Source organism: Chiloscyllium punctatum, chromosome 27 (assembly GCF_047496795.1).
Source record: "Chiloscyllium punctatum isolate Juve2018m chromosome 27, sChiPun1.3, whole genome shotgun sequence".
NCBI lineage: Eukaryota > Metazoa > Chordata > Chondrichthyes > Orectolobiformes > Hemiscylliidae > Chiloscyllium > Chiloscyllium punctatum.
In genome coordinates this window covers 15957970-15985515 of record NC_092765.1, presented here as the reverse complement: position 1 = coordinate 15985515, position 27546 = coordinate 15957970, and the positions used below count along the sequence as shown (strand labels likewise).

The 27546-nt window shown below is 39.5% G+C and overlaps 1 protein-coding gene across 3 annotated transcripts in view; it reads right to left on the bottom strand.

Moving 5' to 3' along the window:
* Positions 1-7465: 7465 nt before the first annotated feature.
* rnf19b (ring finger protein 19B) overlaps positions 7466-27546 on the bottom strand; it is a 178594-nt gene continuing 158513 nt past the window's right edge. Inside the window, exons 4-11 of one of the 3 annotated variants that reach the window (XM_072548165.1) lie at positions 23319-23524; positions 22807-22951; positions 19250-19412; positions 16830-16944; positions 15376-15516; positions 12969-13176; positions 11671-11805; positions 7466-9808 (exon numbers count right to left, since the gene is read on the bottom strand). In XM_072548165.1, coding sequence (XP_072404266.1) covers positions 9370-9808; positions 11671-11805; positions 12969-13176; positions 15376-15516; positions 16830-16944; positions 19250-19412; positions 22807-22951; positions 23319-23524 — 1552 coding nt within the window. In that variant the 3' untranslated portion in view covers positions 7466-9369. Of the gene's footprint in view, positions 9809-11666; positions 11806-12968; positions 13177-15375; positions 15517-16829; positions 16945-19249; positions 19413-22806; positions 22952-23318; positions 23525-27546 lie in introns of those variants that run through there. The other 2 variants (XM_072548166.1, XM_072548167.1) reach the window with 2 other exon arrangements.

The following is a 27546-nucleotide window of genomic DNA, read 5'->3' as shown; positions in this document are numbered from 1 at the left end:
TGGTGGTATCTATTCTGTGCCTTAGAATTGTGTCCTCCACCATCACCTGATGAAGGAGCGGTGCTCCGAGAGCTAGTGTGCTTCCAATTAAACCTGTTGGACTATAACCTGGTGTTGTGTGATTTTTAACTTTGTACAACCCAGTCCAACACCAGCATCTCCAAATCAATTGTTGAGACAGGTATCTTGAAGTTTATTTTCAATACTAATTAATTACACTTCTTATATCCCAGACTTTCATTGTCAGAACTGACTGTGGTAATGCACTAGAAATCAAATCCTACTACTTTTGGAGTCATTACAAATTGAAAAAGATTTCGTCAAACTATCTAAAATCTTTTAATTTACCTGACTGACAAACTCAGGTTAAAAGAAGACGCTCACCAAGTTTCTATACTTAAGCAGAAATTAACTGTTTGTTACAAATAAATTGTCTTTAAACCAGTGGCAATCAGGAAATACAAATTGCTAACTTAAAACTCTTCCATGACTTAAACCTATCCCTTTGTAAATCTCCCCTTAGAGAAAGTGAGGACTGCAGATGTTGGAGATAAGAGCTGAAAATGTGTTGCTGGAAAAGCGCAGCACATCAGGCAGCTGCGCTTTTCCAGCAACACATTTTAAATCTCCCCTTGGTCTCCTTCACAAACAAACAGACAAAGACAGACAAAAAGTGTGAAAAAGAAAATAAAACCAGGAAGACAGTTCAATAGCATCAAACTGGGCCACAGGACTGTATAAGTTTTCTTCCTTTTCCTTTCATTCCTTTTACTTCTGTTTCAATGAGATGAGGTTGTTGCACATCAATGCTGTACTTCATTTACTGATTGAAAATTTGCTCTTTCAGGGTCTTTAAAGATCATTTTCCAATTTTTTAGCATGGGATTTGCAGAGAAAAGTGATTTAAAGAAAACTAGTTGTTACTGGACATTTTCTGGTACCTTCCATAGGAGAGAGAAAGAAACTTGATGATGCTTTCTATTTGCAGTCTAGGTGCATCTCTGCTGCGCTGGGCCCAAGCAAGTTATGATCATTTGGTCAGGAACTAATCAAAGACTTGTTGTCAAGCTGTTATCCCTTAGTTCAGAATCCTGTGGTGCTTATTTTCTGTCTGTCACTGACCCAGGAAAATACAACATTGTATGGAATTCACAATGTGCTCCAGTACACACAATGTTTAAAACAATAGTTATTTCTTTGCACAGTCGCCTTGGTTTAAAGCAATTGTTTCCTTTTTTAGTCTGCAGTCCAAAATTAAAGGAAATAAAAAGATGTGGACTTTACAAGATGTAGCCTGAGTTCTGTGTTTACTGACTATTATTACCACATTACATATGCATTACTGACAGATTGAACATCCACAGGCTCCATTGCACCAAAGACCTGACTGGAAGGAGAGATAGGCATCCTTACACTGAAACATTATTACTTGTCTGGTCTGGAACCTACAGTCAGTTCTGCTATAACACAGTAGTTTCGTTCTCGAGCAATCCCATGTCATAAGAAAATCACATAATGGCAGCACCATTTATACCAATAGGACTGGAATCGCATTATAACCAATATACGCTTTAAAAGTTTGTGCTTGAGAAACAGTTTCCCCAAATCATCAATCAAATTTTCGTACATTCATGTTAACAAAATGCACGCTATGGCAGAATGACCTGTATATCATGATACAATAACTCCCTTTCCTTTTAAAGGATGGAAACACTTCTCTGGTAATTTGCAATAATGTGTAGAGGTAATTTGTTTGTATACCTCTAGGCAAAACTTTGGTGGACAACTGTGCCACAAAAGCCCTAACCCCTCTTTTCCATTCTGGGTCTAAGGGCCTGTTTGGTTCACTCTGGTAGAGTATGAAACATAAATGAGTCTTACCAAAAGGAGACACTTGTCTGAACAAGAAAGTGTAGCTTATTTCAATAACAGCTACAGATAAAAATAAAAACTGAAAGAACTCTGGATGCTGGAAACAAAAACAGATATTGCTGGAAATGTTTGGCAGGTCAGGCAGCATCTGTGGAGAAAAATCAGAGTTAATGTTTCAGGTGCAGTGATCTTTCCTCAGAACACAGGTAAAAATACATAGTTTTAATTAGAACAAAGAACAATACTAAGGAACAGGCCCTTCAGCCCTCCAAGCCTGCACCAACATATTTTGCCCTTCCATACTAGAACTATTTTCATTTACAGGATCTGTAACCCTCTGTTGCCATCCTACTTGTGTTCATCCAGGTGCTTCATGAATGCTGCTATTGTGTTTGCTTCCACCACCTCCTTTGGCAGCTCATTCCAGGCACCCACCACCCTTTGTGTGAAAAACTTGCCTTGCACATCTCATTGCCCCCACCACACTGCTGCTTCCTTTTTCTTTCTGACCAAGGTCATAACATCAGAACAATAACCTTTTGCAACAAGACTTCGATATCATGGTCATCTTTTAGGTATTTCTCCTGGTATCAGTTGTCACGTGTAGATACTTGTACATTTCAGCGAGTGTGGTGAATTTTCTGGGTTGCAGCTATTCTCCTCTCAATTGTTTGCCCCATTTCTGGATTGTGTTAATATGTTTTCAATTTATTTTCATGTTACCTTCTAGGTTGCTTTTGTTTGACTTTGTGCAAATGGTAATAGTCAATGGGTGCTTTGTGACTGGAGTGCTGCTGCCAGTGAGATTCTATAGGTATCAGTATTAGGATTCCTTGCTATTTGTGGTAGAAATCAATAATGTAGAGTAAATGTAGAACACATGATTAAGTTATTTTCTGATGATACAAAAATTAATTATTTGGTTAATAGTAAGGAAGAATGCTGAAAAATCGTGAAACATGTTATATTCATAGGCTGCTTGGGTGTCCAGAAAAATGGCAAGTGGAATTCAGGGAAAGGAACAAGACAAGGGAATACATAACAAATGAGAGGGTACAGAGACATGCAGACAAATAGATGGACATGGTGTGCATGTCCACTGGATCCCTGAGTGTAGCAGGACAGTAGATAAGGTAGTTAAGAAGACATACAGGATACTTTGCTTTAATAGCAAAAGCCTAGATAGAAAGCACCATAAGAATGCATTTTTTCCCCGAGTCATATGCTTATTGAAGGTGAAAATGGTAAGTAACTGAAGGAGAATGTCAAAGACTAGAAGGCATGAAGACACAATAAAAGGACATGTTCTTAGTTGATCATTATATTAAAAGCATTGAGGTAACGCTAGAACTATATAAAACACTATTCTGGATCAGAGGTGCTGGAAGACCACAGCAGTTCACGCAGCATCCGAGGAGCAGTAAAATCGACATTTCGGACAAAAACCCTTCATCAGGAATACAGGTTCCTGATGAAGGGCTTTTGCCCGAAACGTTGATTTTACTGCTCCTCGGATGCTGCCTGAACTGCTGTGCTTTTCCAGCACCACTAATCCAGAATCTGGTTTCCAGCATCTGCAGTCATTGTTTTTCCCTATATAAAACACTAGTCCAGTTAGATACTGATTGCATTACAGGAAAGACTATGTGGTAGTGATAGGCACCCAATACATTGTTTGAACTGGAGAATTTTAGCATGAACTAAGATTGGATAGGCTGGTGGTGTTTTCTGTGGTACAGAGGAGACATTTAATTGAGATCTATTACTTGCAATCACCTGATGAAGGTGCTTCCAAATAAACCTGTTGGGACTATAACCTGTTGTTGTGTGATTTTTAACATTAAATTATATGTGGCCTAGATAGAATGGATAGGAAGGACCTATTTGGTGTCGTAGAGGTAAACAACTGCTATAAAAATTAAGAGGTAGTGAGGAAGAATGTTCTTTACCCAGAAGGTGATGGAACTCCCTGCCCTAAAGGATGGTAAAGATTCAAGCCCTCATTGTATTTGGAAAGAACTGAGGGATGAAGTGCTAGGGCTAAAATTTGATAGTAACATTAGACTGGATAGCTGTCCTGTGGTTAGCACAGACATAATGAGCAAAATGGCCTTACTCAGTGCTGTAACTTTCTATAATTTTGTCCCCTCTCCTCACCAAAACAGATTCGAATCAGGGGTCATTAAAGGGTTTATTTTATGTTTTAGAACACAGCACTTTTTTGTAATACTACAGCACACTCTACTGGTGCAGCCAGGTTTTCACGGGTTTGTTTGGGATGGTCTTCCCAGTCTACAGCACAGGAAGGGAGTAGGGCTTGGATATCACTTACAGAACTGCCTGTCAATATGCTGAAATTTTTAGTATAAAATTTCACGTTAATTTTACTGGGAATTTCATGGGAGCCGGGTTAAAGAACTCACGCATAACTGTTTCTTAAAAGAGTTAACACAGACAATGATGGGCCAATTGGCACCTCTCTATGATTCATGTCATTCTCAAAGATTAGTTTCCGCAGGTAGCAGAGTAATTATTTCATGTTTGTACAACAAGCTTTTTATTAACCGGCACCTCAGAGACAATGATGTGCAGGTTGATCAAATATTCCGATTGATCAAGAAGTTAACATAATCAATGTGAAAACACATTTCAGTAATACTGGGGGCGTGTTATACTTTACTTACAGCGTAACTCACTTAAATCATATTGCAGCCTTGTCTTAAATAAACCTTAGCAGCAGAGAATCTTCCTACTCTCACCATTAACTAACTGCGGTAGATGGACATAATAGAGATCGCGATAATTTCTGGTATTTCAAGCGTATTTTTTTTTGTTGCCGGTTTATCGAGAGACCCTTTTTTATATTTAAAATGCTGGTTAAGACAAAGTTTTTTTGTATTTTCGTTTTTCTCATCAAGTGTTCGCCGCATTAGTTTAGCTCATGCTTTTTATTGGTTTTAGTTCATTTTACTTGCCATTCTCTCCGCTTATCTGGGATTCATTTTAAACTGTGACCAATTTAGGATTCTTTATTCTGTGGGTGAAGTTTATTTGGGGTTCGTGTATGGTTTTACTGAGATTTGGGGTTCAAGACAACTGTTGGTACTGTGAGGATTTCTTTAAGATCGTGATAGGAATCATATTTCAGTAGAAATTCAGGTTGAGGATTTTAGGTTAATTCTGGGTTTAGATCAGAGTTTGGGTAGTCTGAATTGGAAAAGGATCTAAGACAGTAGCTAAGATTAGGGGTGGCATTTTAAAAACTTACTTATATGATATGGGCATCTCTAGCTGGGCTAGCATTCACTGCCCATTTCTTGTTGCACTTGAGAAGAGGTGGTGAGCTGTCTCCTTAAACCACTGCAGACTGTGTTGTAGTTAGACCAACAATGCTGTTGGGTGGGGGGACGTTTCTGGATTTTGATCCAGCGACTCTGAAGGAACAGCCATATTTTTCCAAGTCTGGTTGGATGGTTGCTGGTGTATACTGGAGCAGCTATGGATACAATAAGCACTGGAGCACATCTTCAGGATTCATCGCCTTTGCAGTATCCAGTGCCTACAACCATTTTGTGGTCTGGGTTAATATTACAAGCCCAGGCTCATCAAGACTAGGAACATGGGTAGGCGATTTTAGTTCAGTTTAGGGACAGTATAGATGTTAGAGTCCAGATTAGTTGGACTCTGGTCAGGATTAAACATAGATGTAAAACCTGGTGTTAACTCTATCAATGAGATATTAGGCTGAAGGATAGCAGATGTGAATTACTGGAAGGAGGATAACCTATTTATGATGACAAACAAGAAATGGGTATATAAATTCAGTTGACATATGATGTGTTAGTGGAACGGTTAACCCTAAGGGAGTTGATACTCCAGTCTTTTTAGATATAAATGCAGGGAAATAAAACAAACAGACTGTAGAAATTTGATTATTGGGAATGGTGTGGATATTATTTCAGGAGTGTACAAGAGCAAATGGGTTAAGAAAAATTTGTACATAAAAGTAGTTATTTAGCTGTTTCATCTTCTCCCCCATTCAACATACTGATGGTGAATTTCCTACTTCAAAACCACAATCTGGGAGTTGTTACTTCAGAGTACAATGGGCCAAGGGGTGGCAGATGGAGTTTAATTTAGATAAATGGAGGTGCTGCATTTTGGAAAAGCAAATCAGGGCAGGACTTATACACTTAATGGAGAGGTCCTGGCGAGTGTTGTTGAACCAGAGACCTTGGAGTGCAAGTTCATAGTTCCTTGAAAGTGGAGTTGCAAGTAGATAGGATAGTGAAGGCGGCATTTGGTATACTTTCCTGTGTTGGTCAATGCATTGAGTATAGGAGTTGGGAGGTTATGTTCCAGCTGTACAGGACATTGGTTAGGCCACTTTTGGAATATTGTGTGCAAATCTTTTCCTGGTCTTTTCCTGTGGGTGGAGGAGTTCAAAACTAAAGAGCACCAGTTTAAAGTGAAGGAGAAAGATTTAAAAGGGACCTAAGGGGCAATGTTTTCACACACAAGGCAGTGCATATATGAGGGAGGGTTCTCCCCGAAAAATCAACTCCCTTGCTCCTTCGATGCTGTCTGACCTGCTGTACTTTTCCAGCACCATATTTTATCAACTCTGACTCTCCAGCTGCTGTGGTCCTCACTTTCTCCTATGGAATGAGCTGCCAGAGGAAGTGGTGGAGTTTGATACAATTACAACATTTAAAAGGCATCTGGATGGGTATATAAATAGGAAGGGCTTTGAGGGATATGGGCCAAATGCTGGCAAATGGGACTATATTAATTTAGGATATCTGGTCAACATGCATAAGTTGGACCAAAGGGTCTGTTTCCAGGCTGTACAGTTCTATGACTCTATAATCCTAAATGTAAATGTTTGCCATTGATGTGATGTGGCAGAGATCATTATTATTCCCCTCTGAGATCAAAGATTTGAACTGGAGAGAAATACAGGGGTAATGTGACAACCATGGTAGTGAGATTTGTTTCACATTGTTGCAGTAGTTGCTGACATGTACAGTGGCCTCCTTTGGTGCTTAAACCTAAGCAATTCTATAATATGATTGATTCTTTCATGAATAAGTTTCTATGGACTCCAAACACTGACCAAGGGAAAAGCAACATTCTCCCTGTTTGATTTAGAACAGACCACAAGAATGAAGATTCCTTGTCAGAATTCCACATATCTTCTCCACCAATGGTTCTTGGTCAATGATCAACAGTACATTACCAGTATTTACTTACTTCCCCTCACTATCAGAAACATTCAGATCAATCCTTGTTTCAAAAGATCGAATTTAACTGGAGCACAACACATGTAGACTCAGTGATGTTTACAGCTTGTTTATGAACCTGCATTTGCTATCTGAAACAGTGGGATCTTGCTGCACTTTTCATTAAATGACATTAACATATTCATTTAAATATAGGATGGTGATGTGAGAATCTTCCACACTGCACCTGCAGCAATTTAACAACAGCAAAGATTAACTCCAAACAGTTAACACAATCCTTCAGTCCCTTTCATAATAGCCAGAGCAATGATGCACAAGGTGAATAAAAACGAGTCAATGAGGTGTGAGAATTAAAGTCAGACAATTTGCTTTATTTTTTTCATATTTACATTAAGCAATAACAAAGTGGTAGTTTTAAAATAACAAAAAACTGCTCTGATCACAGATTCTTGCTTGCACTGTTATTATGTGCTTGTGGCACTGTGGTAGGATCAGGGAGTTGAAGAACCTGTAGCTGTGCATGTTTTGCAAGGAGTGACAGTTCATGAATAATTAAACTCCACTAAAAAGATATTTTGCAATGTTATTCCCCACTACCTTGGAGACACTGACTTGCTAGAGTGTGGCTCCACAAGACACCAGACCGAGTCAAGTTGCTCCTGGTGTGAACCTACATACTCAGATGTCAGCACTCAACAAGCTGTTAACTAGAGAGCTCTTCACAGCCAAATCCCACCCTGTTCTCATTTGAGAACGACACATGTAAACTTTCTAGAAAGAGTCAATTAACAACATTCAGAAGAGATAATTCTGCCTAATTTGAGATAGTTTGGGGTGCTAAGAGCAATTCCAGTATTACTATTGCTTCCCAAGTGAAATTAACCCAGAGGAAACAAAAAGCTGGAATAGTTAAACACTCCAGCAAGCACTGCTGCTGCCTACTCCATTAGAACAGAGTTCTCTCTTGGTTTTAAAGGAGACTGTATTTAAAGCAATGTAATATCCACTGTAGCATTTAATAAATCAGAAAAATACATTTACAATTTAGTTTGGTTCAAAACATTATAAATTAAAGACTTGATAGGTTTTGTCCATTTCATTTTTTAACCTTATGACATTCACCATGAAATATATGCAAACAGAAATCATATTTAAAATAGAAGAGGCTGATTTGAGACAGTAAGGTGCCCTGATCAGTGTCAAGTTATTATTGTAGTGTGACAATCAATGCCCAGATAGCTAAATTGGAATATTCTGAATTGTGATAGCCACTAAAGTATATACATTAGGCTCTTACACTATCTCACTAGCAGTAGAGTGGTCCTTGGAAAACTATAGTGCAAAAAAGTCACAAGTACACTCCAGGTTGTTAAAAGGCATTTCAGGCATTGAGAGATTTTTCGGACTGTCAAAAGCGTTCAGTCGAAACAGGGTTTCTTGCTCTAATCACCCAAACAGAATGAAGAATTTTAATGGGTGGAGTTTGGAAATCCATGCTAACTGGAGGTACTATTAAACCATCCTAAAATACAAGGTGACATGGATCAAAACAAGTCGCAACGAGACTTCCATTTGTTCCAGTTTCTCTGTGACAGATATTCCTGTTTTGTTCCCCTCAAAAAAAAAGCTAAAATCTACAGCTGCCTGGATGTTTGCAGTGGAGACCAGTTTATACCAGTACAACTGACTTTGTACTGACAACATTATCTTTTTAGATGTACGTACAAAGCTTGAAGTGAGAGTTGAAAATCCAAATTAAAAGACTAGTTTCATTGTACTCATTTGGTATGCAACCACATTGAGACATGGCATCCTGCAAATCAGAACCCATATGGATCCTAAATGTGGTGACTGGTATATTCTTGTAAAATTATTTGTTTGGAATGCATGTTTTACAAGTCAGAAAGGGCAGGGCTCCACATCAACCAGCATCTAGCAAATCTTCACATTTGGGATGATCAAGAACAATTTGGAAAGATCTATCATCCCTGTAGGACTGAGATTTCTTTTGTTGGAGAAGGATTCTGAGAAAGAAACAGTTCTGCTTAAATTCATGCAAAAGTAACAGTGGAAGTGCTAACAGGTTTCACAAAAAATAATTAAAATCTTTATTTACTACATCAAAAATGTGATTGTGCAATGAAATCTTGTACATTTAAGCACATTATATTGAGACATCAAATACAATATAATTCCATAGGCTGAAAAGTAAGGTGCATGTTGTGTGTTGATGAATTATGTGAGGGTTATAAGTTTAAACGTAGTATACAGTCACCGTTGGCTGCCCATCTTTGTCAAACACGTATTCCTTTTGTTCATCAACATCACCATCCACACTCTCATCATTTAAGAGCTTGACATCTGAAGCAGCAATCTCCAACTGGCTGCTATTCACTGGACTGGGTGAATCACATTCATCATAACTAATGTCAGGCACATCATCTGACTGAGTGTCTGTGCTATCTTCATCACTTCTTATGCTTTCTGGTTGGGCAAGAGTTACATCGCAGGGTTTACTTGTGATACAGTCTCTGTGGTCACTATTGGAAGAGTTGGCCTTCTCGTCACAGCACAGTCCCTCCACTGACTGAGTGTGGATATGAAGTGATTCATCAATGCTGCTACCACTGGTTAAGCAAAGGTGGCTGGGTTTGGTTTCAATGTCAACTTGCACTTCTAGATTATTGCACTCCCTGTATTGAAAACAGAAATGAATTATCTTAGCATGAAGCTCTCAATTACAGATTTAGATTTTGCCATAGTTACCATCTCATTTATAGGCAGCCCTACAGTTGTGTTCAAAATGCTGAATAGAAGATGAGATGAATTATTAGCTGTTTTTTAATCCAAAACTGAAGTTTTGTTCAATCTGCATAATCATGCAAACTAATGAAAATGATACATTTCCTCATCACAAGTGACCATTCTGCTTTGACATGAATAAGGTAATTCCTAATTACTTTGTGACCTTTTTCAGACCCTGATATAACCCTACTCTTGCAGCTCAGTTTTAATATTGGACCAAACTAACCAACTGTGCTTCTACTTTTATCACGGTTCATCACCAGAAGTGAAGAACAACCAGACAAGTCTTGGTGAATGGGTGAAACAGAGACTTCTCCACCACAGGTAAAAAATGTTTCGCCAAAACTGGGAGAAATTAGGCTCATCTTTTGCAGCCTTTAAAAGGAAAAGTCCATGTTGCCTCTAACATTTAATAGCTTTGTTCTAAAGATGATACAATATGTTTGAAAAGACATTGTTAAAATAGAGTTTTTCCGATTTATTCTTTAAAAAGTTCCTAAACATGTAAGTCAGAGTCAAATTTAGGCACAGCACTTTGACTTTCCTGGAGAGTGCTGAAGCATTGCAGATTTAACTTCCTAATGTAACTGCTCCCCAAATAGTGAAGAATTTCAATATTAAATGGAATTATGCATCCAGTGGATTTTTGGCAGAAGATTATCATGTTAGATGATGATTCTAGTTCTCTCAGCCTGGTACACTGTATTCATTGATAATGAGCAGGCTTTTCTATATTAGGGACAGATTGCATGATTTCTTTGTACAGCACCTTCATTCAGTCCACAATCATGATCCCAAGCTTCAAGGTGCTTGTTCTTTTAATTCTCCCCCATTTGACTTTGCCTCCTGTAGTGTTCTAATTAAAGTTGAACAGAACCCAGAGAAACAGTGCCCAATTTCTTGTTTAGACATTTTGCAGCTTTCTGAAATTGATGATGAGTTCAAAAATTTCCAGTCATAACCACAACTCCCACTTCTTTGGCCAACAGCTGACAATAATAATACTGTCAATGTCATTTACAGTTCCACAAAACCATCTTTCGTTTCTCTCATCCCATTGCCATGCTCTTTTGCCTTGCACCATCTATTTTGATATTTAATCATTCTTACCTTCTACTATGTCTTAGACATTTCTGGTTTGTTCTTTCCTACTCCTGTTCTTGCTCAAAACCTCTTACAATCTAACTTTTTCCCAGTTCTAACAAGACCTGTTTCACTTTCCCCATGGGCTGCCTGACCTGCTGGGGATCCCTGACATTTGTTGCTTGATGTTGCTATTTTCTGAATGAAATGATTAATCAATAAAGGTAGTATTAAATATAAAGCTTTACAAAAGTGGAAGAGAGTAAGATCTTCCAAGACAAGAGGGTGAAAGAATGCAAATATAAGAACTGTGTGTAAAGGATTTCCCTTTTGGCATAAACTCCCCTTTTTATTTTCAATCAATCATTCTTGAGCCTCAACTGACTCAAACCAGTTGTGACTGGAAAGATCCGAAAACAACATGCTCCCAGGCTCTGACAATCCTCGTGACAAGCTGAAGTTAAAGAAATGAACTGTATTGCCTTCATGGAATTAAAATTAGATTTAGAATATGACCTACTTTGGGAATATGTGGATCAATCTAATCAAATCTAAAGAATGAAGCAATTTCCAAACTTTAATAGTTACTGGCTGGAGGTTTCCTCAGTAAAAGTTGCAGTTTACTGGTTATCCATTCTGTAGCAGCCTGGCATGTTTCTTATCTCACCTGTCATGTGGATTGTATGAGCTGATGATTGAACCTGCCATAGCCCTAGTGCTGGCATTATCACTGGTTGCTCCAAGGCTGATGGAATCTTTATTCAAACTGTAGCCTTTTTTAATATCAGTCTGAATCTCCAACCTGTGAAACATATTGAAAAACATCATACTTGGGTTTGTTATCAAAATCAAGTTCTCACTTCAATATGGCACTCCAAACCTGAAACAGTTCCCCTCACATTTCTTCATAGATTCAGCAAAGGATATCCAGTTTTACAGGGGAATGTATTACTGCATCATGAGCGATAGCAGCCACTTCCCCACATTCTTCACTGTCCCAAGTTCCCTAGTCTATTCAGTCCCGATCTTCAATTTGATACTGCAATCTCTTCCTCAAAATAATTAGGTCCAGTCTATCCTATATTCTGTAAATCTTACTACGTATTGTAGAAAGATAGGTCTACTGAAGGCATCTCTTTAGGTGAATTAATGCACAACCTTACCAAACGATAGGTAAGTAGCACATGAAATTTCATAATGGCAGAATAAGATTTATACTTCAGCTTTGTCACTAACTAATTGTAACTAATTCCAGATTGAAAGAACTGATAGAAAGTTTCCTCCCCTCCTTATTGCAAGCTCTGCACTTTAAATCAAGAGTAGAAGGCAGGTTTGTATTTTGTACTTTTAATCAATGAGATTGAAAGGTTCATCTGAAGTTTGCTGTAGGCTTAACATCATCCTTTGGATCATTTTGGATGTGATCATTGCTATTGTATCACAAATGAAAACATTGATGCAATTTGACACGGGTCTTTTATCTTTAACACCTATGCCATCATGTGCATGTTGTATAAGTATACAACTGTTTTGTCATTGTCACACGATATCTTCAAAACAATACAAGAGAGAAAGGAGATCATCTTTTCCAGAGTGAATTTCAACAATGGCAGAACCAAGCTCTGTTCCACCCTTAACTAGATGTTTTTATTCTTTAATGACATGTGGGCATTTCTGGCAAGGATGGCATTTGTCATCGTCCCTATCTGTCCTCATATTGAGTGGCATGCCTTTCCAACTTAGATGCAATCAGGAGTAAATTGCATTGCTGTGGATCTGGAGGCACATACAGACCAGCCCGGGTAGGGATGGCAGATTTCCTTCCCTAAAGCACATTGGTGAACCAGGTGTCTTTTTTCCCCCCTTTTTACAGCAAGCAACAATAGTTATATTCCAGAATTTAAATTCCACCTGTCCCCTATTTCTTTAGCACCTTTACAGGAAAAAAATGGAGTTAATATTTACCTGCCGTTCTGTCCATTGCTCCCTGACAGTGCCCCTCCAGTCAGCGTGCCCCCCGATAAAGCTGCAAAGCTGGCAGTCTCACTGTAGTTGCTCTGCATTACACTCACACCATCTAAGGGGCTGCCACTGGAACTCAGAACACTGGTCAATCCCTCGACACTACTCTCTCCAATGCTGGGGTTCTTCAGAGCATGCCAAGCATCAGCAACTGAAAGATCACAGAAAGATTAGGAGGAGAGAGAAAGACAAGGCAGAGAAAGTGGAAGAGATAGATAAAGAAAGACCCATATTAGAGAATAATGTTAAAAACTCTCATGATTATTTAATGTTCATTCACTTGTCATCTGTCTCCTACAGGAATATAAAATACCACTAATTCTCAAGGTTAAATTTCAACCTGTGTGACTATCTGAAACAATTATCACATTTAAATTCCCATTTATATTATTTTTCTGAAACAGAATTGTCACCTTTTTACAAACTCAAGATTTAATAAGTTTTACTTCAAATTCACAGCGGCATTTATTGGACGGAAATAATAGGTAGTTTCTAAAAAAAAATTAAATTACATTTCTGAGTTGAAGTTCAGGCTTGATTGGGGGATTTAGTTTTTAAAAGATCTCTTACCATAGAATAGAATACCACAGAATTCTTCGAGTGTGAGAACAGGCCATTCAGCTCAACAAGTCCACAGTAACCAACTGAAGAGAATCCCATCCAGACTCTATCCCTATAACTGTGCATTTTTCCCCATGGCTAATGCACCTAAACTACACATCCAGAATACTATGGGCAGTTTACTTTGGCCAGTTCAGCTAACCTGCACAGCTTTGAACTGTGAGAGGAAACTGGAGCACCCGGTGGAAACCCACCCACACATGGGGAGAATGTGCAAACTCCACACAGTCGCCTGAGGTTGGAATCAAACCCAGGTCCCTGGCGCTGTGAGGCAGCAGTGCTAACCACTGAGCCACGGTGCCGCAGTTGAGGCTTCAATTCGGTGGAATGGTGGCGGGTCCAACCCCACTACATTCTCACTTCCTCCAGAATCAAGTTGGAGCAGGACGATTTGTGGATGGGTACCCACCACACTGTCAACTGAAGCTTTTAAGTCAGCAATTAATAATCTCCTCTCAGATGGCAGGACACACCATACACAAGAGGGAAAACAGGTAGTGATCTTCCAATGGGGGGACTGGGGCACAAGGGGAGGGTGTGGAAGAGCCCCCCTTTCAAAAGACACTAAGTGCCTGATCAAAGGTCACCACAGTCGCTCACTTCTGACTCTCTTCTCATGACCTCCCCTCAACAAAACCTTAAAGCCTGACGTAGTGTACCTGTGCCCCCTCCCCAAGCTCACTGGTCAATCCTCTGGTAACCCTCACTCCAGCCACAGCCTCCCGAATGACACAGCAAATCACAGGAGCTTCCATTTGGCCAGCAGCTCTCATCAGACACTTCTCCATCCTTGCGGTCCCACCATTGGCTCCTTAAGTGAGGATCAGTTGACCAGTGGGACATCCTGAAGGAGGCAATGTGTGTTTCTTGCTAAACAAAAAAAGCCAAAGAAAGCCAGAAATCGCTGGAAAAACCTAAGCAGTCTGGCAGCATCTATTAGAGACAAAGCAGAGGTCCAGAGGGTTCAGTCAGACAAAACGTTAACTCTGTTTTGTCACCACAGATGCTGCCAGACCTGCTGCATCTCCCCAGTCATTTCAGGTGTATGTGTGTGCCCAGCTGCCATGACTTCCCTACTGCCACTATCAAATCCAGCCCCTTGTAAATGGGAATGCTGGGGAATACTATTCAACAAACCACCAGACCAGAAATGTTGACTCTGCTTTCTCTCCGCTGATGCTCCCACACCTGTTGAGTTTCTCCAATTACTGTTTTGTTACTGCATCAGATTTGTTCTACTGTGCACCTGTTGCAGCCATTTCCAATACATGGTTCCATTTCCAGTACATTTACAGATTTTGCAGGTAGGTACATGTGTAGACAGTAGTGAGAACTTGCTATATGTAAACAGACATACAGGTGAGAAGAGATGTCTATATAAGATAGAAAAAGATGTGACTAAACATGTACATATGTGGGTAAACAGGCTTTGGATACACAAACACATATGCACAAACAAGCATAATGTGTAAGCAAACATATACACATCCTCCGGTAAATAAGCAAATACACCAGGTGAACAAATGGATGCACTAGTGATCGGGAGGTAGTCTGCAAAACGGAATAAGACATATACGTAGCCAGCTGGCAAAATACACACTTACACACTATACCCTTCTGATAGAGCTGCAAAATATTCTGGGATACAATTAGCTCTAAATTTCTAATGCATGCTGAATATTGATGTAGCCCTTTTAAAGTGACTCTCAGCTTTGTGTCTGATAGTTACCAGTAATTGGTCCATCATCTTCATCAAATTCGATCTTCACTCCTTTTCCATTGGCTGTACTAACTCCACATCCACCGCCACGGCAAAGTGATACTGGGACCACGCCATAAACATAAGCCAACATGATGGGAACTCCAATTCCTTAAAGGAAAGCAGACCTGACCTTAGTAATGCTTTGCTGAGAAACAAAAAAAAACAGCCAGCTCCCAAAGTTCCATCCCTCTGAAATGTGCATTGACAACTGTAACCAATCTGCAGCACTGATTTTACTCGTTAATTATTTATACAAAAGAAAACTAATTTACTGTAGGCACGCAAATAATACTTGTATCAGAGAAACATTCATAAGACATCTTCAAAAGATTAGTTGACCAGCTGAGATATCCAGTTGTAATGTTTTTTCAGGGTAAGGCAGGGTCACTGTTTACAATTTTTATTGTACTTCTTTAAAGAAAAGATTTACGCAAAAATAAAAGGCCATTTACTGCAGGAATTGAATTTCTACTAAAGCCAATTTTACAGCTTGTCATCTAATTCAAATGAAAATGACAATAGTCAGTTGATTCAGCCCAGACTTACATTAGGAGAATTCCTTCAGCAACAGAGACAGCTGGTTCCTTGAGAACTTCAGCCGAGGGGCAAGTTACCCACTTATTGACTTGGATTACAATCAAAAGACTCACCTGAAGAAGTTTAGCAAGCTTGCCAGGAAAGATGGTCTTAGCAAAGGGTCTGTCTTGTTTTTAAAAATGGCCCCTTTGTTATTTGAATCAAGGTGAGATTTAATTATGTATATGTTATGCAGAGCAATACAGAATAATCAGGTAGATTAACAATTTGTTTCTGTCCTTGTCTCACTAGTATTTACAACCACTACATGAAAGATTTAGGATTGCATATGAGACACATGATTCAGTTTCAGCCTCAAAGGATCCCAATGTTAATGCCTGGGTTATACTATTGTGTGGTTAGATGTTGGACAGTATGAGACAGATTGCTTGTAGGAGTGATTAGCATTACTGCATTTAAAAATATAGATTCAGACCAACAATCCATCATGGATTGTGACTAACATGCGATGAAAGGATTGGTGTTGCCCCTTATTTCTTTCACAGTAACAATGACACTCATTATCAATAACAGCAAAAACACTTGAGGGAAGACAATGAGATTCCTCAAGAGGGTAAAGAGATTCTAAATGTCAAGATGAGTTTGGATTCAGCCAAACAAAATCAAGAGGTTTATTATATGAGCATTGTTAGAGCTGATGGGTCCATAGTTCAGTCAATCAGAGTATCAGACAACAAATAAAATCTTGGAAAAGCATCATTCTTGCTCCTCCAACTTGAAAACTGAGCCAAGGCAGTAAATCTTATTTTAACAGAAAGTTAGTCATTCTGTGGATATTGTGTTTGTTGTGAGATCCAGTCTCCATTCAGAAAATCAGAGCTTACCTACACTGACTGCAGCTATTACAGGAGAAGCAATAACAGATAAGGTAACTGCACCAGTAATTGCCAGATTCCTTTTGTGCTTTGAAGTCTTCTTTCCTTTGTAGCGACTGTGAATCTAAATAACAAAAGCCAGAATTAGTTAAGACATTTACAAATTTAAAAGAAAACCTTCAAAGAGAACAGGAACATGTTTTTTTGCTTGCATCCTACATACGCCAACTTTCTTCAATCTGAACAAAACTCCTGAAATTGACAGGTTTACATGATACTGCATAGGTTACATGGAGGGGTAAATATCTAATGTGTTTCCATGCTTGGTGTTGGTTTTAAATTTGCTTTACAGCAAATGGTAAAGAACTTATTCCCTTTTCTTCATTGCAAATTAGACGGTGCAACCATTTCAAGTTAAAAAAAAAATCGGGGGAAGAGATAAAACTACCATTGTCCTAGTAGGCTGCAGGGCTACTCTGGTATTAGAGAGAGCGCGAGCCGACTGGAAGTGTTTAACCTCCAGAGAAGGGAGAGGTTGAGAAGGATATTCCTTCATTGTAACCCCAGCTGCTGTGGGAATTGAACCCATGCTGTTAACAGTAGCTTGGCATTACAAGCCAGCTATCTGGCCAAATGAGCTAACTGACCCCCACCCCCCCAAAGTAAATCAATGTTCCAATGCCATTTCGCTACTGGAAATAAATGAAAGTTTAGTTTCCAAAATTATCATAAACTAAAATGCTAATATAAATTTTAATTCAAAACCAATTTGATCAATCACTAATCTGTGGCTGAACTCAGCCAGAATTACCTTCTTAGTGTTTGGGTTGGACAAACTGTAGAGGATTTAGGAGAGAAACAATCATTCAATCCAACCTTTAAGCCTATCGTTCTATGGCTCTGTCGGTCACTCATATACTCATCAAGTTTCCTTTTGAAAGCATCAAAGCCAGTTGCCTCAGCTAGTTGGCTCAAGCACTTCCTGTGGTACTGGAGTTCTACTTTCTAATCACTCCAAGCAAACACAGTTAAAAATCACACCACACCAGGTTATAGTCTAACCGGTTTAATTGGAAGCACACTCATTTTCGGAGCGACGCTCCTTCATCAGGTGGTTGTGGAGGTTGTCTACAACCACCTGATGAAGGAGCGTCGCTCTGAAAGCTAGAGTGCTTCCAATTAAACCGGTTGGACTATAACCTGGTGTGGTGTGATTTTTATCTTTGTACATCCCAGTCCAACACCGGCATCTCCAAATCAAGTAAATACATTTTGCTTTAGATGTAAATCTGGTGCTTAGTTTTTAACATCTTTTCCAATCTGCTTTTATTGATATTATTTACATCTCTAGATCCTTTTGCTATTTTATACAGTTCAATTTCTTATTTTCTGAAGGTGTTACACAGCAAACTTGTTACCCATTGACCCTTTGCAACTGCATGTATGTGGGGAACATTAAATTCAAGATAGAGATTTCTAGTTACTAATGACATTAAGGAATATGGGGATAGCACAGGAATATGTTAAGGGACAAGGTCAACCACATTCTAGAATGAAAGAGCAAATTTGAGGGAACGAATGGCCTACTCCAATATTCCTTCAACCAGGATATACCCAGCAATTGAGTATTTTGATGATATGAAACACCTGTATTTAAACAAGAACAATGATGAGTTTGGGGCAAAAACAGAAAACGCTGGTCAGGCAGCAACCCTCGAGAAAAAAAAGAGTCAAGTTTTTGAATCCAGTGACCCTTTGACAGAGCTCTTGTCTGGGATATTGCTAGAGAACGAACTGGATTTTATACACCAACAAAAATACAATTTCAGGTACCAAGTTGGGAAGAAACCCCACTTCATGAGCAATATTCTCAAAGAAAATTCCTTATTTTAGGGCTTATTAGCATTAAAATAAAACTCAGAAAATGATAATAGTAAACCATGGAAGCACACTAGCTTTCGGAGTGCCGCTCCTTCATCAGGTGGTTGTAGACAACCTCCACAACCATCTGATGAAGGAGCGTCGCTCCGAAAACGAGTGTGCTTCCAATTAAACCGGTTGGACTATAACCTGGTGTGGTGTGATTTTTAAACTGTTTGCTTGGAGTGATTAGAAAGTAGAACTCCAGTACCACAGGAAGTGCTTGAGCCAACTAGCTGAGGTGAATCTATTAAAAAAGGTGAAGAATCCAAATTAGCATTCAGATCCACGAGATGAAATATAACAATTATTATTCTCCGGTCCAACTTCACAATTTACTGCATGCTTATTGTGTTCAGCAAGAAGACAAGCTGTGATCATATTAAATGTTGGAGCTGACTCAAAGGGCTGAATTGTCAGCCTTACTGCTTATTGCTTATGTTATCAGAGGACATTAAAACAATATGTTACAAACAAAGGGGCAGATGTACTTTATTATTTTCCTTTACCTTCCGACCAACATAAACTGGGATGCCGATAATCATAGCTGGCACAGCAATTCCAGCGATGAGAGAAATGCCCACTGGAGCCCCAATCAATGTGCCAAGCTGCCAAAGAATTTTTTTCTTCTTGCTCCATGGCTTCTTTCCCCAAAATGTACAGCCAGAGGGACTAGAGATGGCAACAGAAGAAAGGGATTTTTTTCACTTAGATAAAAGCATCAATATTTGCCCAGATGCCAACATATCACTGAACACAATTAAGAAAACACAGAGTCATGGAGTCATATAGCATGGAAACAGACCCTTTGGGTCCAATGCCAACCCAGTTTCCCAAACTAAACTGGTCCTATCTTCCTGAAACTGGCCCATATCTCTAATCACCAGACGCCTGGAGGAGGAATGCCACACCTTCCACCTCAGGACCCTCCAAACCCACGGCATCAATGTGATTTTCATCAGTTTCCTCATTTCTCCTCCCTTCTCCGCCCTCCCCCCCAACCTTATCTCAGTTCCAACCTTCCAACTCAGCACTGCCCTCATGACCTATCCATCTTCCTTCCCAGCTATCCGCTCCACCCTCCTCTCTGACCTATCACCTTTACCCCCACCTCCATCTACCTACTGCACTCTCAGCTACCTTCCACCCCCCAGCCCTATCCCCCTCCCATTTATCTCACCACCCCCTCGGCTCACAGCCTCATTCCTGAAGAAGGGCTTTTGTCCAAAAAGGTCAATTCTCCTGTTCCTCGGATGCTGCCTGACCTGCTGTGCCTTTCCTGCATCACACTCTCGACTCTAACCTCCAGCATCTGCAGTCCTCACTTTAGCCATATCCCTCTAAACCTTTCTTATTCATGTACCTATCCAAATGGCTTTTCACGTATTTGGTTCCATGTAAAATAGATTCATCTCTCACAGCTAGATGGCAATATTGCTGTAGCTGAAAGGCTGTGAACCATGACTGAGATGAATTTGCAATCTAAGTACATTTAAACAGGCAACAAACATTTCTGAAAAAAGCAAAATGCTGCATGTTGGAAATCTGAAACAGAAAAAAAATTCCTCAAAATACTTGGATCAGCATGTGCACAGGAAGAAACAGAGTGTTTTAGGTCTATGGACTCAAAGGTAGAAGACAGAGGCTAGTGGTGGAGGGTTGTTTTTCAGACTGGAGGCCTGTGACCAGTGGAGTGCCACAAGGATCGGTGCTGGGTCCTCTACTTTTTGTCATTTATATAAATGACTTGGATGTGAGTATAACAGGTTAGTAAGTTTGCAGATGACACCAAAATTGGAGGTGTAGTGGACAGCGAAGAGGGTTACCTCAGATTAAAACAGGATCTGGACCAGATGGGCCAATGGGCTAAGAAGTGGCAGATGCAGTTTAATTTAGATAAATGTGAGGTGCTGCATTTTGGGAAAGCAAATCTTAGCAGGACTTATACATTTAATGGTAAGGTCCTAGGGAGTGTTGCTGAACAAAGAGGCCTTGGAGTGCAGATTCATAGCTCCCTGAAAGTGGAGTTGCAGGTAGATAGGATAGTGAAGACGACATTTGGTATGGTTTCCTTTATTGGTCAGAGTATTGAGTACAGGAGTTGGGAGGTCATGTTGCAGCTGTACAGGACATTGGATAGGCCACTTTTGGAATATTGCGTGCAATTCTGGTCTCCTTCCTATTGGAAAGATATTGTGAAACATGTAAGGATTCAGAAAAGATTTACAACGATGTTGCCAGGGTTGGAAAATTTGAGCCATAGGGAGAGGCTGAACAGACTGGGGCCGTTTTCCTTGGAACATCAGAGGCTGAGGGGTGACCTTATATAGATCTACAAAATCATGAGATGCATGGATAGGGTAAATAGGCAAAGTCTTTTCTCTGGGGTGGGGGAGTCCAGAACTAGAGGGCATAGGTTTAGGGTGAGAGGGTAAAGATATAAAAAGAGACCTAAGGGGCAATGTTTTCAGAGAGGGTGGTATGTGTATGGAATGAACCACCAGAGGAAGTGGTAGTGGCTAGTCCAATTGCAACACTTAAAAGGCATCTGGATGGGTATATGAATAGAAAGGGTTTGGAGGGATATGAGCCAGGTGCTGGCAGGTGGGACTAGATTGGGTTGGGATATCTGGTCAGCATGGACAAGTTGGACCGAAGGGTCTGTTTCTGTGCTGTACATCTCTATGACTCTATGATCTTTTATCATAATGTGCATTTTGTTTGCTTGATCAGAACATGAGAGCTTAGGCTATGTATATACACAATAGAAAAACGGAGTTATTTTACAACAAATGCATTTCTAGGGACTGTAAAAAGTATAATTCAGCAGAAATGTAAAGCGATACAGGAAATTACCTCCTAACCTTCAAGGTGGAAAAACAGGCTTCATGTTATGTGGAATTAAACTAGAGCTACTGTACACTGTTAGGCAAGAGACTTGGGAAAAAAGAATTTTTTTTAAAATTGGACTGATATTTACAGCATTCCACTAAACTTTTGATACCAGCACAGTTCAGAAATTAGTGAGATACTAGTGCCATAATGAATTCAAAATGATGTGAAGATTTTGTCACCTTCCCCATTGTACTTCGGATTTGGAATCTGGCTACTCGAGAGACATTAACCTTTTCTCCAGGCAATGGCTTATAGGCTTCTACAGTTCCAATGGCAATCTTTACACATGAGCTTGACAATAAATATTAAGGGTTTATTAAAATAGAAGACAGGTTATTGCACAGAAATTAATTTCCAGCAATAGCGAGAGATCAAGAACATTGGTCTCCTCTGAAGTCCATGAGCAGAGTCCATTGTAATTTGCTGGAAGGTAGAAGCCAGAGCATAGGATAAAGGGAACTCCCTCGGACTAGGGGAATGTGATATATGAGGTCTCTCAGGAATTAGCACTGGGCTACACACTGTTATTTGGAAGAAGATATCCAAGAGTTGCTTATCCAAATTCACAGAAGGAATCAAATTAAGAGACACAGTAAATTGGACAAATGGGACCAGAAAACTACAATGGGAAGGACTAAAGAAGGGATTCAATAATTGGGGAAAAAAAACAGTGGCAGATAAACTTCAATGTACAGAAGCACATTAGTCATCCACTTAAGATCCAAGAATGATAAAGGAGAATTACGTCTAAATGCAAGAAACTAGGACTTGGGGAAGATGAAAAGGATTTGCGTGTTGACAAACACAAACCATTAAACACTAGCAAATAGGTACAAACTGTAGTCAAGTAAGTCTATATGCATTGACCTTTATCTCAAAAGAGCTGTAATACAAGGTGATGGAGTTATGCTTCAGTTATAGAGCGCTTTGGTCAGACCTCAATGGGGTTCTTTGTATTACACTTTCTGATGCATTTTATATAAAATAACAGCTTTCACTCACCAGCTCATCAAATGAGCAAGTTAATATATCATTGCTTGCAAGGACATATTTTTAATCCAAAAATAAGCAAAGTTTTATTTTTAAAAATCTAATCGTGATTGCTTCTCTCCCTCCACTGTTGCAAGTCCAAGAACACAACTTCTAATCATTAAAAGATGCTGTCTCTTACCTGAGATAATGGAGGTCAGAAATCTCCTTCATGCAAAGCCAGCAGAACTCACAGCCACAAACAGCACATGTCATGTGATTACAACTCCCATCATTCATTTTAATGATGTAAGCCCCACATCGTGGGCATGGCTTGATATCATCTGCTAATGAGACAGAAGTGAATGATTGGGCTGTAAATAGCTGATTTAATCCATAGAGAATAAAGGGCATTCCATCTACCATAACGAAGTTTCAACTGGATATAGCTAATAAAAATAAAGCTATTTCAAAATACCGTGTATTATTAAAATACATTTAACATTACTTGTATCTAAGTTAGATAAGAATAAACATTTGAAGTGAACATGGAGAAGTGGAATAATATTTCATTTACCAACAGTGAAATCCATGCATATTGATCAACACAAACCCATGACAAATATGGAAAGTAGGCAGTACACTGGTGGATATTGGCTATCTGGAACTGTAAGCCCTGTATGAACTGTGACTGTGTAGATACTGACCACATACCATTGCCTGGTTCCTGGCCATAGTTCAGGCCTGACGTTTGTTTAGTACGAATTCGAAGACTTTGGGCTCTCTGTTGACGAGCATTGTCACAGGTCTGATTTGGGTGCCACAGCTGTTTGCAGTGATAGCAAAACTCTGTGCCACAGCCATCTCTCCCACAGGTAATCTTCGGACAGCTTGCACATCCATAGGCAATGACAGCATATCTGGAAAATGCAATAATTTATTCAATTGAAAATTTAAATAATATATCAGCATTGTTCCTTATCTAATATCACTGTTCTTTGTAATTTTATTTTTCAAATTCTTCAGCAGTTATTTGAATGACACAACTGAATCCAAATTGAAAATAAAAATTATTTTTCACTCCTATTAAGAAACGAACGTAGATCACCAACACCACTCCCCTCAACCACCACAGTGGGCAGTTAGAGCTATAAAAGTCCTATTCGATAACTAGCAAAGCCTCAAAGGTCAACGTTGGTGACAACCGTCTAGTTTAATTTCCTTCTGTACACTACGTCCTGCACTTCATATTGAAGGCCTGGTCAAAGTCAAGAATTCACTGTGTAAGGGTAACAACCTGTGGTTCAATACAACACACTCAAAAGTACAACATAAAACTGCACACGAGCTCCTGTGCCAATGGAATGATCCTGCTTATGGGTCAACAGGCCGGGATTTAAGTCTCACCTGCTCTACAGGTCTGTCATAACAAATGTGAACAAGTTGATTAAAAAGATGTTAAAATGCAGACTGTATAGCATCATTAGCAAATATATACTATTATTACCAAGCTGTTGGGTCATGAGAATTGTAAAGTTCTCACTTGTGTAGAAGAGGGCTCTTTCTAACAGTAGTGAAAGTGCTGTAGCAAAGTAATGACAATCATTCCCCCGTCGAGCGATGACTGGGAAATGGTTCCTTGCTAACAATCCAGCACCACTATCCTGATCTACACACTACAACTGACTGAAATAAATTATTGCATCAGGATTTCTGCCATGTTGGTGGGATTTTATTGAACTACAATCAAACACAAACAGAATAGAGATTTCATTCTTCCTTAATTACAACAACTGCATTTCAAATGCACTTCATTAGTTGTGAAGTACTTTGTGACATCCTGACAGGATGGAAGATGCTTTATAAATCCAAGTTCTGTCTCCTCTTTGTATACTGGATCATGTAAGGTCCTTCAATCTGATTGGTCGAGGAGAAACATTATTGTATGCCTAATCACATATGCTATAAATGGAAGATGTTGAACTGAAAAGTATTTCCAAACATTGAAAGATGCCTTTCAAAACTGGGGGGAAAAAAAAAAGTCTGTGTAAGCACAAATGTACAGCTGAATAGTATTCCTTCACTGCCACCTGCAAAATTCAGGCCAAAGCCTTTGGATGTAGAAGCAGAAAATGAAGTCCCATTAATCACAAGTTAAATACAAGAAGAGGTGATTATTTGTCCCACTCAGAAAGACTTCAGTGTACCCAGTTTATGCCATTCTCCTGTTTTGAGATTATTGAAGGATCTTCATCTTTACAGTCCTACTCCATCTGGAAGCACAATTCCATCTCCTGAACACTGTTTATCACTGCAAACTCCTAGGGCATCTTTTCCTGCAACTAACTCTGCACTCCTTTCAGAGTTTAGGATTAAACTGCATTCCATTCTACATTTCCAAACTGCTTACTACTCTGCACTTTTCTATCGATAAGACAATGAACAGTTTAGTAATAAATGTATTAATACATACATTTATCCTATATTATTGTATTCAGTCCTCTCTACCAGTTATTGCATTTCAAAACGGTTTAGATTTTGGCTCTGGTTTTCACGTCTTAATACTCTGGCCAGAATGACCATGACTAATACATTTCATTTGAAATAAAACAGATTAAACATTTTGGAGTTAATACTATAGTTAATGTGTGTCTGAAGGTATGATCGCCAGACCACAGGGCTGCTGCTTCAGAGAGAGACAACTGGTGGTAGTTTAAACTGAGGGCCCAGAGAAGTTGAGGAGAGTCCTTTGTGATAATTTCACCCAATGCAGGAATGGAAACCATGCTGTTGCCATCTTTCTGCATTGCAAACCAGCTGCCCACCCAACTGAACTAACCAAACCCCAATAGTTTAAGATGGACTGCAAGTTTACTTCAACTGCAGAATCATATTCTAAGCCTGTCCAACCAAAGTAAGGTCTTTGCAAGACCAGAAAGTAAACAAAGATCAATTCCTGTAGGTGGGATGGGATCCAAACAGAGATGATTCAGCTGCTGCAACAACACAATACCTGGAAAAATCATTTCATGGCCATGGGAAGTTTTCTTCAGAAAAGAAAGGTCAATTCTGACTCATAACTCATTTCAGATTTGTTATATTTTGATTTTAATAGTTGCGTAGAATGTCCAACCATTAGTACGTGCCTATTTTGAGTTGCTTTTAAAACTAAGCAAAATTGTTGGACAATTCTATACTAGTTCCAACTAAGTAACTCATTGTAAGATAAGTGAAAATAATTTACTGTGTCACACCAGAAAAATGTCGACAAGAAGGCCTATGAAGGGCTTTTGCCCGAAACGTCGATTTCGCTGCTCGTCGGATGCTGCCTGAACCGCTGTGCTCTTCCAGCACCACTAATCCAGTATTTGGTTTTCAGCATCTGCAGTCATTGTTTTTACCTATGTCTACTTGATACAATGGAATCATTTTACACAATATCTAAAAGGTCAATTTATTTCTCTCATGATTTGGAGGTGCCAGTGTTGGACTGGGGGCGGACAAAGACAAAAATCACATGACACCAGGTTATAGTCCAACAGGTTTATTTGAAATCACAAGCTTACGGAGTGCAGTCCCTTGCACCCGTCGAAGCAGCAGCGCTCCGTAAGCTTGTGATTTCAAATAAACCTGTTGGACTATAAGCCGGTATTGTGTAATTTTTAGAAAAAATATTTTTATTGAAAAAGATTTCCCAAATATTCTCCCATGTCTCAGAGGATATCTCACCCCCAACTCTCTCTCCCAGACCTCACAAAGCTGCTCAGTCTTGTCCGAGGGGCCACTCTCCAACAGATAATAAACAGTGCTGACAGAGTGTATGTTCTTAGCACTAAACACCCTCTTTCTCTCTGTCGGATCTGTAAGAGTTGATTAAACGTGATTCTTTTTTGAAAAAATCCCTGATCTGAAAAAAACGGAAAAGGTCTCTACTAGATAGTCTGCACTTACGAGTTATTTGATCAAAGGACATCATTGTTTCTCCCCCAAATAAGTCACCCAAGTAAGACAGACCCCTAGCTGCCCACAGTTTAAACTCGGAATCCATTATCCCTGGTTGGAAACCCAGTATACCAATTATAGGGGTAAGAAACGAGGTTTTGGCTATATCGCCCTCACTCTGCCGCATTGCCCTCCATGCTTTAACAGTATTGATAATTATCGGGTTATGACAATACTCCATAACCGCCCTCATTTTGTCTAAGAACAGCAGACTAATAAAGAGGGCACTTTACCCGAGAAGCTTCAATATCTAAGCATATTGACACCGAATCCTCACAGGCCCAGTCACCAACATAGGATAAAAGAGAGCTCAACTGGTAGTTTTTAACATCCGGGAGATCTACTCCCCCTACTCTATGGGGCAGTTGCAATTTGGTTAGCTTGATAAGGGGCCACTTATAAGAAAGCTGAACCAGCTATTAAGACTCTTGAATGTCTGTCTGGGAAAGACCAAAGGAAGTATTTGTATGGGGTATAGCAAATGAGGGAGGACACCATTTTAATAAGGGCTATCCAGCCTCACCAGGATGTTGGAAGTGCCGCCCATCTTCGAAAATCTCATTTAATTTTGTCTAACAAGTGGACAAAGTTTGCCTCAAATAGATGATCAAAGACGGGAGTAACAAATATACCGAAATAAAGAACCCCCCCCTCCCCCCACCCCCCACGCGACCATTTAAAAGGAAATTGGGACGCACCCTTGGCATCAGGTGTTTCCATAAGACCTCTGATTTTGTAAAATTAATCTTATAGCCCGAAAAAGCGCCAAACAAATTGAAACTGCTGGGTTTGACAGAAAGATAAAAGACATCGTCTGCATACAACGTAATCTGAAAATTACAATGCTGAAGATCCAGTTGTTGTGGTCCACATTGGCACTAACAACATAGACAAGGCTAGGGAAGAGTCATAGATTCATAGAGATGTACAACATGGAAAC